We start from the raw sequence: 16335 nt of genomic DNA, 5'->3' as shown, positions 1-16335 counted from the left end.
AAGAAAATGAAATGATATAACGTATAATAGGGTTTATTTGATAACGGAATATTCCAGATGTATATATAGACGATGGTTACACGTATTTCTTATATGAACGACGAATACAGATACCATTCAACGTTACGACGTACGATAGATACAGTACAGAGACTGGGACCACGGATTTGGTTTCGTTTGACGAGAGTTCCCACCAACACTGGTTTTCTAAAACTCTTTCGCCCAATGTGAATCCCAGCTTTTATATCGCAAGGGAGCAACCCAGTTTGACAATTGAGACAACCGACGTATCGTAAAGACAACAATCTATATAGACGACGTATCGTAAAAGCAATAATCTATACAGACGACGTATCGCACCCAGCGTGCCTTTTACGTAAAATTGTACGTTAAGCCTGCACCACACGGTGAAAATTTGCGTGATGCAAGTGACACGCGTGCATGTTGCGACAGGCAAATTCTCACTGTGTGGGGTCGTTTTTTGCTGCGTATCTTCCCTCGCGAGTCGAGACGCAGCCGATCTAGCATGTTTGATATTTTCTCGACACGCGAGGAAGTTAATCACCGTGTGGGGGCTACCTGCAGCAATATTGCGCGAGTTCGACGAATCACAACAAGCAGATCGGTCACATGATTTATAGGTCAGTCACATGATACCAAAATGGCAGCTCTGTGGAACTGGCGATACTTCATGGGGTCCTCCTCCCGCAATTCAGCAATTAGATTTGCATAGGCCCCCTTATCCTCTCTTTTCTGAATCCATGGCCTTGTCCAAAGACTACGGTCCACGCGGCGCCGCCTCCGACGGAGTAACAGCAGGAGAATAAGGGCAATTTGGTCTTCTTGGTCCATAATACTTCTCATAGGATTTGACAGTTCCCGGGCGCTGCCATTTTGGTATCATGTGACTGACCTATAAATCATGTGACCGATCTGCTTGTTGTGATTCGTCGAACTCGCGCAACATTGCTGCAGGTAGCCCCCACACGGTGATTAACTTCCTCGCGTGTCGAGAAAATATCAAACATGCTAGATCGGCTGCGTCTCGACTCGCGAGGGAAGATACGCAGCAAAAAACGACCCCACACAGTGAGAATTTGCCTGTCGCAACATGCACGCGTGTCACTTGCATCACGCAAATTTTCACCGTGTGGTGCAGGCTTTAACAACGTCACGACGTTACCACGAGCGAAACCCCTCTCTTTTTGAAGAAAGCCAAACGACGTCACTTATTTTTCTCGCGCCAACCCAACAATGATTTTCAATCAACTCCCCGTGTCAATCAGGTGACGTCACATCCCATGCGCATTTGGATTGGTCGAGATACATCGCGTCATTAACAGTTAATTTTTACCAAGAAGGAAACCGTAAACAATGGATAAACTGACGAAATACCGCACCACTGACTGATAACAGTTCCAAATATCATAAGGATATCAACATTAAGGTAGTACTTTATCACCTCATACAGGTTTTGATCGATGTTATTAAACCTTATGCACGATATAACCGATCGTAAAACGTAGCCCAAAACCTCGTGCAATATTTTCCCGGAAAATAAAAGTTACGCCTTTTGACGAAAAACCAATCGAGATGCTGCTGCCTAAAGAGGTAAATATATTTCGCAAGTCCATAGTTACACAAAACCTCATAAGATCACATGAAAAATACCCTGACGTCGGTTCACAAGACTAAAAGTCACATACGATGTGTATAATTTTGACATTTAGAAGTTGACGAGACATCGTCGACAACTTGAAGAAAGTGAGACGGTATGACGTCATCACCAAACGACAAGTGACGGATTCGCCTTAACTTCTTTAAAATAAACATCATGGAAGCTAATTAAAAGTAATTGTTGTGCCAAAAGCCGAGTGTAAAGATATATTGACCTAAAGTCGAAAACCGCACGTATTTTAAATGCGCAGTTTTGGAATGACGAACTTTTGAAAAGGGACCGTCAACTTGACTCAGGTCCCAGGTCATTGACCCGTAGTGTAAAATACACAGTAAACAAAGATTTGTACAGCTTCCATAATGCACTTAAATTTTACCAGACGTCAAAGAATTTTAAAATAGCTCGAATAAAATTGGTATAGACACAGATAGATTTAAAAAGATGACTTAGAAAAAGGGACAAGATAATTACCTGGTATTTTGACTGGTTAGAATCCATATTCACACTTTGATAATCCAAATAGTAGAATTCTTAAATCTTGATGAAAAATCGTAGGACTGACTTGAACAATTATATTCCAAGGGATGAAAGTGAGGCTGGACAGGGTTAAAAGAGAAAAGATGCAGAAGAGGGACCCAAATTACATTATTTTAAAAATGGATGGTTAACTCCTAAAATTTACATCCAAGTCAAAACACTTTGTTAAATTAAAGAAACCTTTAAAGGAAATATTTTACAATGATGCCAAAGGCGAAAAAGGGTCAAAATCTCTACAAGGCCCCAAAGAAATAGTCCCCGCCCCGGTAGCTGTCTCATATCTGCTGGAAGAAGCAGCTCTTTGTGGTGAAATAATAATTGAATGCATGTCATGACACCCAGGAGCTTCTCATTTCTGAAACAGTTGCATGGTTGGAATGAATTTCCAAATCAGTCCGTCAAATCTCTATGCAATGAAAATTGAAATGTCACAACTGTCTCCACCGACGTTGTCCTGTATGTCCTAGCAGACGATTTTTAAATAAATGATGTGATTGATATACTTGTAGATTGGAATGAATTATTTCTTCAATGATATGAAAGTTGAAAACCCTCTGACATGCCTGAGTACAAAAATGCAGAGGCAAGACACACCATGCATGTCATGACACCCAGGAGCTTTTTCTCATTTCTGAAACAGTTGCATGGTTGGAATGAATTTCCAAATCAGTCCGTCAAATCTCTATCCAAATGGAACATTATGACCACTCTATATTTGTGCAGTAGTGTTAAAACTGACTTTTTTGAAGTAAAGTACGTAAATCGAGAAGAAGAGGACGTTTACTTCTTCTGCAATGAAATGTCACAACTGTCTCCGCCGACGTTGTTGTCCTGTATGTTCTAGCAGACGATTTTTAGATACATGATGTCCCACACCCGCACTTCAGGACAGTGGCGCCGGTGTGAATAAATCTACTTGCGTGAATGGTCAATGGCTCATGACGTCATGAAATAATTGCGTCACGAGGAAGGAAACAATGGGAATCATGGTAACTGTGGTTGCGGTGCGTCGTGAAAGCAGTATCGGCAAGCGCGGCCCGTATGGAATGCGACAAACTGTACCGGAACCAGAATTGTCATGGGTTTGCACAAATTTTTTCAGATTCGATGGACATGATGGATATATGAATTTTGTTTACACTTTATACACATACGTAACCATTACACTCACTACGTTGTGTGAGTTATAAAAATGGCAAGACAACCAATGATAGTACCTCATTATCTAAGCACAAAAATAACTGTATTCACTTTGCCTCAGAGCACACAATTGAAAGCATCCTGAATCTCTGAGAAATCCTCCAGAAATACAAGAAAAATACGAGTCCTGGTATTTTCACTTTCCATACTTAATTTGTACATTATGGGTCAGTACGACACACAAGACCAAGGGCTGAATTCATTCACTTATGACACAATGCCAGTACTCATGACAATCCGACAGAGGATTGGGTTGTTTGTTGTTTTTTCTCAATTTTTAGAAACCCTGGATATTGCTTTCCCTGGCAAAACTCCAGACAAATAAATAAATAAACTTCTTCAAAAAGGGAAACCCAAATGTCAAATTGTCTGATGTTGTCACCTGTCACAAGCAATAAATTTTAAGCGATCTGCCCCCTAAACACTGGTCTTAAGAATTTCAAAATACTTATTCACACAAATGAAATAGTATGCGTCACAACTCTTCAATGGCGATGATCAACTGAGTTCAAAGATGAACGGATTCATTACAAATGTACATCTCGACGGAACTTGAATCCGAAGCTTAAATCCAAGCTCGACGTAATCCATGCTAATTGTCTGACTTCTCTGCTGCCTCAAGAAAGCAGAGTTTGGCAATGGGACGATGCAGCTCAGAGGTTTCGGTCTGAACATAGGCAGATCTGACCATTCCATCAACGCTTTCCACGATCCTCGTAACTTTACCGATCGGCCACTGTCCTCGTTTCACAGACTCATCCGCTATCAAAACCATGTTTCCGACCTTCAGGTTCTGACGTACTGATCTCCACTTCTCCAGTCGCTGCAGGCTTGGAATGTACTCGCTTATCCAGCGCTCCCAGAAGAGATTGAGCAAGTACTGAACTTTTTTCCACTCATGTCTCAAAAGGGAATCCTCCTTAACAAACACACCGGGAGGCAGTCCTTCCACCTTCCTGTGCAGCAAGAAGTGATTTGGCGTTAAGACTTCCATGTCTTCAGGGTCACTTGACGCGGGACACAGGGGGCGCCCATTCATGACAGCTTCCGCTTCGGCTAACAATGCTCGTAAACCACAGTCAGTGAGTTGGCAATTCGCTGACAGGGTCCTCAGATGTCCTTTGGCGATTTTTACTAAACGTTCCCAAACTCCCGACATGTGTGACGCTGTGGGAGGCTGAAACGACCACACTATTCCCTTCTGTCGCATCTCATCTTCTATCGCCTGTTTATTCCATTCCTGCAGAGCTTCTCGAAGTAGCCGCTCACAACCTATGAAATTACTTCCACAGTCACAAAATATGGATGCAGGGGGCCCTCTTCTGCTGATGAAGATCCTCAGGACCAAGATGAAGTCGTCCGTGCTTAGAGATGGCACCACCTCCAGAAAGACAGCTCTTGTGGTTAAGCACGTAAAGAGACACCCCCAACGTTTCACCACGCTGCGGCCCCGTTTCACTTCTATGGGTCCCCACAGATCAACTCCTGTGTAGGTGAAGCTTGGCTTGTATGGTGTCAGTCTGCATGCAGGCAGAGGCGCCATGACTTGTTGCATCGGCTGTGCATTCTGTTTTCTACACTCAAAACACTCTCTGACTGTCTTCTTGGCTAGACGTCGTCCACCCAATATCCAAAATCGGTGTCTGCTGATGGCTAAAGTCTGCTCTCTCCCAGCATGGGCGGCTTTCTTATGTGTCTCTCTCATGATCAACCAGCTCACGTCATGACCACTGGGTAGAATGACGGGATGTTTCTCATCTGCTGATAGCGTGGGAGCATTCTCAAGCCTTCCCCCAACTCTGAGGACACCATCCGTCAATATTGGTCGCAAATCCGCTATCTTGCTTCCAGTGGGGACGTTTTTCCCCTTCTTCAACAGAACGATCTCCGGGCCAAAACATACCTCCTGTGCAATCTTGACCAACCACATGACTGCAGTCTCCCGTTCCTCCTCTGTGAGACGTTCAGGGACGAGGGCGATCTTTCCCATGCTGGTCAACCAGGCTGTCTTGTCTACCAGTTCCGACCATGACTTGCTATCTGCGATCATTTTCTCAACACCACTCGGCTTCTCTCCATCTGGCTTGGTGGTCAGGTTTACGGTTACATTCTTCTTCAGCTCTGCATTGTCGTCAGGTAAGGGCTGCACTACAGTCATGGGCCAGTTTTCTTCAGCCTCCCATAAGAAGCTTGGGCCGTGCCACCATCGATGTTCCATGCTGAGATCTCCAGGACTTAACCCACGAGATGCATCATCCGCTGGATTGTATTCCCCAGGACAATGACGCCACTGCTCCACACTGGTGGTCTCTCGAATTTCAGCAACACGGTTAGCCACATAGACATTGAATCTCTTTGATTCATTGGCGATATACTGTAACACGGTCTGTGAGTCCGTCCAAAACACCACCTTGTTCAGGTCGTAGGTGATTTCATCCTTGAGTGTTTGGTGTACCTTAACAGCCAGACAGGCTGCTTGCAGCTCCAGTCGAGGGATCGATGCCGTCTTCACAGGGGCGCACCTACTCCTGCCAGTGACAAAGGAGCAATGCACCTCACCCGAGATGTAGACAAATCTCAAAAACGAACAAATTCCGTACCCACTGCCCGAGGCATCAGAGAAGTAGTGAAGCGTGATCTCTTGTACCTCCAACTGGCAGGACAGGTGGCAACGTGGAAGTTTTATCACCGATAGCGATTGCAGTTCCTCTTTCCATGCTTCCCAGGCATCTAGTTCATCAGGTGGCAGGGTGTCATCCCAATCGAGTTTCTGTCCCCATAGACGCTGCAATATGTTCTTTGCCTTTAGGACCACTGGGCATACGAACCCAACAGGATCGAACAGTGAGCTTATGGTTGAAAGCACACCACGTTTTGTGGCTGGTTTGTCATTGGGAACCACTGTGAACTTGAAGACATCTTCCTGCACATCCCACATGACACCCAGGGCTCTTGAAAGTGGAAAATCGTCTAAATCTAGGTCGAGTGTGGGGACGGCTCGCTCACACTCTGGCACGCTGGCTAGTACCTCTCTGCTATTGCTAAGCCAGCCCGTCATGTGAAAACCTCCTCCTTCCTTGGCAACCCTGGACACCTCCTGGATACGTACTGTTCCTGTGCCAATTGTATCTACACTTTCAAAATAGTCATCTATGTAGAAAGAGTCCTTTACTGCCTTCACTGCCTCTGCGCTGTAACCACTACTGTCATCAGATGACCGTCTCAAGGCGTAGATGCAGCAACATGGACTATCCTTGGCACCAAATATCTTTCTCACCATCTTGAACTCTGATACACAGCCGGTGATGTCCCCATTGTCCCACCATAGGAACCTGAGACACTCTGTATCTTCTTCTGGCACTTGTACTTGTAAGAACATGCCCTCAATGTCACCAACCAGGGCCATTGGTCGCTCCCTAAACCTCACTAACACACCAAGCAAACTATTGGTGAGGTCAGGGCCATGCACTAGCTGATCGTTTAAGCTGACTCCACGATATTTGGCGGCGGCATCAAACACTACCCGGACTTTGCCAGGCTTCCTAGGGTGAAAGACAGCATGATGTGGCAAATACCAGGTTTTGCTCGTTCGGGCGGCTGCTTCATCTTCTGTGAGTTTTCTGGCATATCCTTTAGTTAACATCTTGGCCATGAACTGAGAGTATTGTTCATGCAGTTGATGGTCTCGTGACAGCCTTTTCCTCAACGACTCCAATCTGGACTCAGCCATGGTTTTATTGTCAGGTAACCATGGGTCTGGACTTTTCCACAACATCCCAACCTCGTATCGACCATTTACTCGTTTGGTTGTGTCCTCCAATGTCTTCAGTGCCTTACGATCTTCTATTGACATTCCTTTTTTGTCAAAAATTCCAAGACTGTCTAACTCTAAAAACTGGCGAACTAGTGCGGTTTCAACTGGATTGTCACTGTATTTGAGAAAGTTCACTCGCACTCTTTCCCCATCTCGACTCTTGATATTAGCGCTGATAGGACCGAAAATCGACCAACCGAGGATGGTACGCGCGGCAAACGGCTCACCAGGCTTGCCCATGCGAGTTTCTAGCTGGACCTGGACCTCAGGTACATTTGTTCCTATCAGTATCGAGACCTCCCGCACATCTACTTCAGGGATGTGAATTCCTTGTAAATGCGGCCACTTGCTAACATCGGTCACGTAGGTACTATGGATGTCCAGATTTTCAACGACTTGGGTGCGAACAGCGATTTACCTCATTGGCTTGACTGCAGCTTCCACACGGATGTTGGCAGAAGTTACCTTTAGCGTAGACTCCCCGGTCATAGTCGTCACAACCAATGTCTCCTGACCAGCAACAGGCAGCTTTAGCTGGGTGGCTAATGATTTACTCATGAATGTCTCCTGGCTGCCCGAGTCGAGGAGAGCATACGTGGTGAGAGGCATCTCACCCCCACGTACTCTAACCGGAACAACTTGCAATGCCACACCAGGCCTACTGGTGAGTGTGAAAGCACCAACTATGTCGGATGAACTCCCACTTTGCTCTTCTCCTTTGTTACCGTTGGGTGTGAAGCGATGCAGAAGTGTTGCATGCTTCTTGTCGCACACTGCACATTTTACGTTTACAGCACATTTTTGTACTGCGTGTCCCTTATTTAGGCAGTTGAAACACAACTGCTGATTTCTTACAACTGCCATGCGTTCCTTCAAAGACTTGGCCTTAAAGGCATCACAATTTGCTACCTTGTGCTTCTCTGCACACACAAAGCACTGAAACTTCGATTTTCCAGCTCCTCCTCTTGCAGCTCCACCAGTCTGCGCCTGCCTGGCATTTGTCTTGACAACTGCAGTTGAGTAGGATCCCGTCTTCTTCTTGGAGCGATAAGTCTCCCAGATTTTGCCAAACACCGGGTCGCTGGCGACATCAGCTGATCTTTCGATAAAGCTGACTAACTCTTCTAGTTGCGGGGATTTCCCACCGGATCTTAACTGTTGAGCTCGTTCCCTCCATTTGACCTAGAGGGGCACTGGCAACTTGTGGGCCATCTGGGCTAAATTTGCACTGTTCATCTCGCTTAGCGCCTTCAGTGATTTTAAAGTTTCAAATACTGCCCTGGTCTTGTCGGCGAACTCACACAGGGCCTGAATGTCATTCAGGGCGATATTTGGGCTATGGATTATAGACTCAACACAGGCCTCTGTGACAACATGCGGCTGTCCGAAACGTCGCCGTAGCACAGCAAGTGCCTTTGACAACCCACCTTCGACACCATCAAAACTGGCGATGGCACGCCTTGCCCTTCCCTCAACAAATTGCATGAGGTGGGCCATTTTATGTGAGTCACTGAGGTTCTCGCCGCCCACTAATTGTTCAAAGCGATTTAGGAATTTATGGTCCTCTGCCGGGTCGCCGGAAAATTTGACCACGTCTAGATTCGGCAAGGAGGCCTTCAAGGCCATCTGATCCATCGTTTTGACGACATGTTCCAACTGGGTGAGCTCTGCAGCTTCGACCTTTGCACTAGCTGCATGTTCAGGGCTAGAGCAACCTATAGTATCAACATGTGTACTCATGTGTCTCAGACCATTGTCCACAGGCCTGCTACTCAATACAACAATGCATGGTCTCCCATATGTGGCCTCTACAGACGAATCCCTTGACAATGGCACAAGTCTTGGCGATGCACGAGAGGCACTCCTTCCGATATGCAAGATAGGGCTGGGCAATGTAGGGACCGCACCGGAAACGGTTCTTGATGCTATGAAACGTTCCGTGATTTCGCGTTCGAGAGATTTGATATTTCAACGAGTACTTTCAAGTTCATCATCTAATCTAGCCTTCATTACGGCAGCCTGGGCCAACAGTTCCAGCCGTCCTTCTGGTGATGGCGAGTAGTTGGTGGGTGGGAGAGGGGGGATATAGTTAGGATGATGCCATCATGGCAGTTGACCCAATAGACGCTGTCGCAGTATAGAAAATAAGTGGGGAGAATGTGGGAAACTAAACACAACAGGAGAAGGATAGGTATTTTTGCCCGGAGATAAGCATAATGATCCCAAGACCCAAGTGTAATTAAGATTTATATTCTAATTCAAAAAGACCTTAGCCGACCCCCCCCCCCCCCCCGTCCTGAATAGTTTGAGGTCTCACTAGCCAGTGGTAATCAGGTGTTAATCTTGAAGTTATAAGGCATAGAGGTGACATTTTTCAAATTTGCGTTATACAGGGTGTCTCATGCATTGTGCTACATCAGTCTATGCATGACTGTATGTCTAGACGACGTTGAAACTTGGTCAGATGTATTCTACAAGAGACAAGCTATTCAGAAATGTATAGGTTTGTGTGAGAGTAAGGTACTGCCAAGTCTACAGCCGCTGGAACAGGGGTATGCATGAAATGACGTCGCGTCATTTTTGAAGGCAGGTAGGCCTGGCCTCCGCACCGGCTTGTGAGATCTGAGGGTAGCGCGTGCGTTTGAGTTTGTGCGCATGCGCTTTCTACGGAAAATTGAAATGGCCAGTGTTGTGGACGAGTGGTTTCAGGTTTTACGGTAGGATTTTGTCATGGAAACGGGGAAATAGACACTGAGACCAATGTACTTTCAAGATTATTGCATTATTAATGGAACCAGACCGTCGACATATTGTCACACCCCATGATATTGACGAAATCGTCGTCGAAACGGGCAGCCCCGGACCGATCATGTTGGTGCGCTTGAAACTACGGAAAAGTTAGCAGACGGAAAATCTTTTGCGGAATTTTGCCAGTTCAAAGCACGATTTCTTCGCGGAAAGAGAAAAATAATCTCTGGCAGCGATGCAGCTTGTTGTTTAATGCATTTCGATTCGCCCCAGGGTATCGTTACACTTTGATTCGGCCCTGTTTTGACGAAATCTTCAACCGAATAGCGGCTTCTCTGCGTAAACATCGTAGCGTCCCGCTGAATTGTTTGGAAAAAGAAAATCTCTCCCCAGGTAAATTGCTGTGCATTAGCGTATACGATTCGCGTGCAAAAATGTCACCTGGGTGTGGAGGTTTTCTGGTTCCGGTCAACCGGGTCAAGTTTTTTTCGTTGACGGTATACACACACACATTCGACTCTTACCATTAAGCTCGCTCAAGAGCTCCCTATTAATACTCATAGTTACGAAACAAGCCAGGGAAACCTCCCTTAGATAATCCAAACTGAGGACAAGGAATGACTCCAAGCCGACTTTACAGTAGAAGACAAGCCGTTTAGCTATATAGATTTACGGCAGGTGGCAGCACCATACGGCCACAGCTGACAGCACGCACTCTGTGCTCAAATTAACCACTGTGAACAGCAGATTGGTCCTAGAACAAGTAGGACAGTCTCATTAATCTCTTACTACATTTTAGTGTGTCCTTAGACAAGTAGAAAAGGTTTTATAATCACTTTAAGGGAGCAAAGGTCACGTGACCAAAAGACCGGGAAGATCTGTCAGGAGTGGAGGTGGCGTGGCTGTTAGCAACCAGAATATATGATCCATTTTGATCAAGACGCGTAAAAGATGCTTACTATGGCATCTATACTTACATCACATTATTGTCCATACTGCTACGAGTGTATTTCAAAGGCGCCTGAGAGTTGGTGAAATTTTTCACCAAATTTGGGCCCTTTGAAATGTCATATTTGATTTGATTGATAAAGAGCCTGGCGCTCTAAAACCCACAAAAGGGTTCCGGACAAACGAAACCACACTGGTTTCGGGAAGACAAAAAATGGCGAAAGCGTTGATGTAAATGGGCCCATTTTCACCTCCGCCGGATTCGGGCAGGAAAAGACACAACATCAGTCACGACCAACTTCTCATCAGAAAGCGTCACCACCAGCATATTCAATGTTCAGTTCCAACCTGTACCAGTCCAATGCACGTCTGTAATGGTCAGCAGTCAGCAGTCGAACATTCTTCCGAAACTCAAGCGAGGGAAGGCTGCTCATTAGCATATCTCGCGCACTGCTCGTTCTGGTCAAACATCGTAGTGAAATCGTAATGGAAAACGTCTGGCTTTGCGCCAGACTAATAAGTGAAGAACTAATAGGTAAATAACTTCTACTTGCGCGAGACTGCTGTGATAAAATCATCATTGCAGAGACTCCGGTGACGTACACATATATTTTTTACAATCAAAAATGCCCTCAAAAGACGACATGGAATGATTATTATGACTCCAGCTCCTCCCTCTGGGAGTTGGAGTCAGTATTGTTTTCGCTCAGGTTTCTCGTTCAATCACGTGACCTCTCCAACACTCGATAATGCACTCTTTTCGTCCACGTTTTAGGCCAATCTTCGGCATTAACATGAAATCTAATAAGTGCAGTACTTAAATCAGATGTTTCTCTCGCCTTGAAAATATTCCTGGGTAAAATCCATTGAGATTAGCCGAGTTAATCTACTTTTTCCGTGCTTAAAATCTCTGCCGCTGAATTCTATAAATAGAAACTATTAACATCGCGGCAGTGTGGTTCCCATTGTGCGCCCTCCCACTTCACACATTAGCCGCACGTAGGCCTACACCTCTTGAAAATGGACCACCAATCTTGGTTCGCGAACCAATGCCGCACCATCGAAAATCCGATCAGGGTTCGGAGAGCGCGATCGCTGCTGGGAACCTTTTGGTCGCTCGTGGGACCCGCTTTGATGATCGCCGCCCAGACCCTCACGTGACCAATTCTCCATTTAAGATGCTGCTACTGCGCATGCGTTATCTATGTGTGGAGCATGGTCAGGCGGTGCATCAACATGACGGCAATCTTATTTGAATATTCTATTAATAGATAAATTTAACCCTTTCGTGGTATTTACGCGCTCAACTTGGCCAGGGTGAGATCGGGTGAGATGGATCGAGTTGCGCGACTGGGTCTTCGTCAGTGGGCGGGGGGCGCCGGGATCTGTGGTTTCTTGTGATCTTGAGCTGTTATTATTATGAACTAACATGTAGACTACTATCTTCACTGTACTGCTGACATCAGGTTACTAGTATTATCGTGCTTGCCCTCTTGTAGTAGGCCTATGGACTTTTCATTTAAGCACTAAAATTATTGAATTTTTCTCTGAAATCTACTTTGGCTGGGAAAGGACATCGAAAAAAAAAAATTCTCGGCGGGACGACTTATTAAGTCGGGGGGACGACTTATTATCTCGGGGGACGACTTAGTAAGTCGGGGGGACGACTTAGTAAGTCGGGAGGACGACTTAGTAAGTCGGGGGGACGACTTATTATCTCGGGGGGACGACTTATTAAGTCGGGGGGACGACTTATTATGTCGGGGGGACGACTTATTATCTCGGGGGGACGACTTAGTAAGTCGGGGGGACGACTTATTATCTCGGGGGGGACGACTTATTAAGTCGGGGGGGGGACGACTTATTAAGTCGGGGGGGGGACGACTTATTAAGTCGGGGGGACGACGAATTATGACAGCGAGGGCGATGCCTGGCTGTGACTGTCTCTCATCTCTCTCACCGTGTAGACAACTTGGCAGAGCAGCCAAGACTGATTTGGCCTGGCTGTGACTGTCTCATCTCTCTCGCCATATCAATAACTAGGCAGTGCGGCGAAGACTGATGCGGCCTAGCTGTGACTGTCTCATCACTCTCATCATGTTGTCAACACGGTGGAGCAGCCAGGACTGATTCGGCCTAGCTGTGACTTCCTAATCTCTCTCATCATGTTGTCAACACGGTGGAGCAGCCAGGACTGATTCGGCCTAGCTGTGACTTCCTAATCTCTCTCATCATGATGTCAACACGGTGGAGCAGCCAGGACTGATTCGGCCTAGCTGTGACTTCCTAATCTCTCTCATCATGTTGTCAACACGGTGGAGCAGCCAGGACTGATTTGGCCTGGCTGTGACTTCCTCATCTCTCTCACCATGTTGACAACTTGGCAGAGCAGCCAAGACTGATTTGGCCTGGCTGTGACTGTCTCATCTCTCTCACTATAATTATTGTCAACTACGTTGTAAACATAATGCTCAAAATTAATTCATGAAAAAGGCAGTAGGGCAATATTATTATTAAGTTGTCAAATGGTGAGAGAGATGAGGAAGTCACAGCCAGGCCAAATCAGTCCTGGCTGCTCTGCCAAGTTGTCTACATGGTGAGAGAGATGAGACAGTCACAGCCAGGCCAAATCAGTCTTGGCTGCTCTGCCAAGTTGTCTACATGGTGAGAGAGAGGATACAGTCACAGCCAGTGTGTCTTCTTAAGGATAACAGTGATTACTGCCAATTATCTATCAAGACTATCCAGATAACCAAGTTGATCGCTGCTGGGGACCCTCAGTGTGTCTCCTTATGGATAACAGTGATTACTGCCAATTATCTATCAAGACTACTCCGATAACCAAGTTGATCGCTGCTGGGGACCCCCAGTGTGTCTCCTTAAGGATAGCAGTGGTTACTGCCAATTATCTATCAAGACTACTCCGATAACCAAGTTGATCGCTGCTGGGGACCCTCAGTGTGTCTCCTTAAGGATAGCAGTGATTGCTGCCAATTATCTATCAAGACTACTCCGATAACCAAGTTGATCGCTGCTGGGGACCCTCATTGTGTCTCCTTAAGGATAGCAGTGATTACTGCCAATTATCTATCAAGACTATCCAGATAACCAAGTTGATCGCTGCTGGGGACCCTCAGTGTGTCTCCTTAAGGATAACAACGATTACTGCCAATTATCTATCAAGACTATCCAGATAACCAAGTTGATCGCTGCTGGGGACCCTCAGTGTGTCTCCTTAAGGATAACAACGATTACTGCCAATTATCTATCAAGACTATCCAGATAACCAAGTTGATCGCTGCTGGGGACCCTCAGTGTGTCTCCTTAAGGATAGCAGTGGTTACTGCCAATTATCTATCAAGACTACTCCGATAACCAAGTTGATCGCTGCTGGGGACCCTCAGTGTGTCTCCTTAAGGATAACAACGATTACTGCCAATTATCTATCAAGACTACTCCGATAACCAAGTTGATCGCTGCTGGGAACCCTCAGTGTGTCTCCTTAAGGATAGCAGTGGTTACTGCCAATTGATCTATCAAGACTACTCCGATAACCAAGTTGATCGCTGCTGGGGACCCTCAGTGTGTCTCCTTAAGGATAGCAGTGATTACTGCCAATTATCTATCAAGACTACTCCGATAACCAAGTTGATCGCTGCTGGGGACCCTCATTGTGTCTCCTTAAGGATAGCAGTGATTACTGCCAATTATCTATCAAGACTATCCAGATAACCAAGTTGATCGCTGCTGGGGACCCTCAGTGTGTCTCCTCTCTCATAACAGTTTTATTGCCATGAATAAATCACTACTGCTCACATGACCAAGTTGATCGCTGCTGGGGACCCTCAGTGTGTCTCCTTAAGGATAACAGTGATTACTGCCAATTATCTATCAAGACTATCCAGATAACCAAGTTGATCGCTGCTGGGGACCCTCAGTGTGTCTCCTTAAGGATAACAGTGATTACTGCCAATTATCTATCAAGACTATCCAGATAACCAAGTTGATCGCTGCTGGGGACCCTCAGTGTGTCTCCTTAAGGATAACAGTGATTACTGCCAATTATCTATCAAGACTATCCAGATAACCAAGTTGATCGCTGCTGGGGACCCTCAGTGTGTCTCCTTAAGGATAACAGTGATTGCTTTCAGAGCCGTAGAAGATCTGCCACTCGTACGGTTTTCTTATTGGAACCCTCAGCGTGTATCCGCTAAGATAGCAGTGATTACCGGTACAGTGAAATACGTCATCCGAACAGCAAAGACGAAGCAAAAACTCTAGGTACTGTCAAATGTGAAAAAAATTTATTGTACAAGAAAAGTTACATAATTAATAGCACAGTACAAGAAACTTTACATACACGGACATGTAATATGCGTAAAGTACCGACGTGATAGTTGCTTGTGACGACTACAGATACATCAATGCGGGGGGAAAAGCCCATAATTCGTTATAAACCCTCAAAGAAGCCTTGGCAAACCCATACCATAGATAAAAATCCTCTGGTTGTGACATTGTCCTCAACCGCTCAAGGTGAGACCTTTCCCAAACACACCAAACCCCTCACCTGCAGTGCCATCTGTACGAAAGGTGATGAACTAACTAAGTATTTACTTGCAGTTGCACAGCTATCACAAGAGTGTCTACAAAACCAAGACCCAAGACCCAAGACCCAAGACCTACAAAACCAAGACCAAAGACCCAAGATGTTGATGGGTCTTGGTTTTGTAGGTCTTGGTTTTGTAGGTCTTGGTTTTGTAGGTGGGGAGTCTTGGTTTTGTAGGTCTTGGGTCTTGGGTCTTGGTTTTGTAGACACCCACACGGGTGTCTACAAAACCAAGACCTACAAAACCAAGACCCATCAACATCTTGGGTCTTGGGTCTTGGTTTTGTAGGTCTTGGGTCTTGGGTCTTGGTTTTGGAGACACCCCTATCACAAAAGTACAGACAGTACATCATAATACAGTGTACATAGTTACATGAATATTACAAGATAAACGACATAATCAATCAATCCTAGGCCTATACGCTTCGGATAACAAAGTTGATCTCAACATTTTTCCTCGAACTTATTAATGAACAGTGATTGTTGCCAATAATCAATCAATAGTAACAAGGTTGATCACTATTAGTATTAGGCCTAAATATGACCTGTCAAATCACATTAATATATAATTTGCCGGGATAAATCACATTAAAATATAATTTGCCGGGATAAAATTTGCTAAATAGTAAAATCACGACATGGGTATTGATCTAATTAGGGCCTACAGTGTGATGCCTATGTCTGTAGATTAAACAGTTCCGAGCGGACAAAAACATATTTATTATATGATATTAGTATCCACAATTACGGATCACAAACGCTTATCATTTATCGTATAAATCTATACTCAAATATATCTATAGC

The 16335-nt window shown here is 45.4% G+C and overlaps 1 protein-coding gene across 1 annotated transcript; it reads right to left on the bottom strand.

The window, feature by feature from the left end:
• Positions 1 to 4007: 4007 nt before the first annotated feature.
• On the bottom strand, positions 4008 to 7469 carry LOC135484642 (uncharacterized). Its single transcript, XM_064766276.1, has one exon. It carries the CDS (start codon positions 7467 to 7469, stop codon positions 4008 to 4010), a length of 3462 nt encoding a protein of 1153 aa, XP_064622346.1.
• Between the last annotated feature and the right edge of the window lie 8866 nt (positions 7470 to 16335).

The sequence above is a fragment of the Lineus longissimus genome, chromosome 3 (assembly GCF_910592395.1).
Source record: "Lineus longissimus chromosome 3, tnLinLong1.2, whole genome shotgun sequence".
Lineage (NCBI taxonomy): Eukaryota > Metazoa > Nemertea > Pilidiophora > Heteronemertea > Lineidae > Lineus > Lineus longissimus.
The sequence above is the reverse complement of the archived record's forward strand: the minus strand, read 5'-3'. Positions and strand labels throughout refer to the sequence as shown.

Bases quoted from the DNA above. Each gene is read 5' to 3' on its own strand.
- LOC135484642 (XM_064766276.1), bottom strand. From the start codon at position 7,469: ATGGGCAAGCCTGGTGAGCCGTTTGCCGCGCGTACCATCCTCGGTTGG.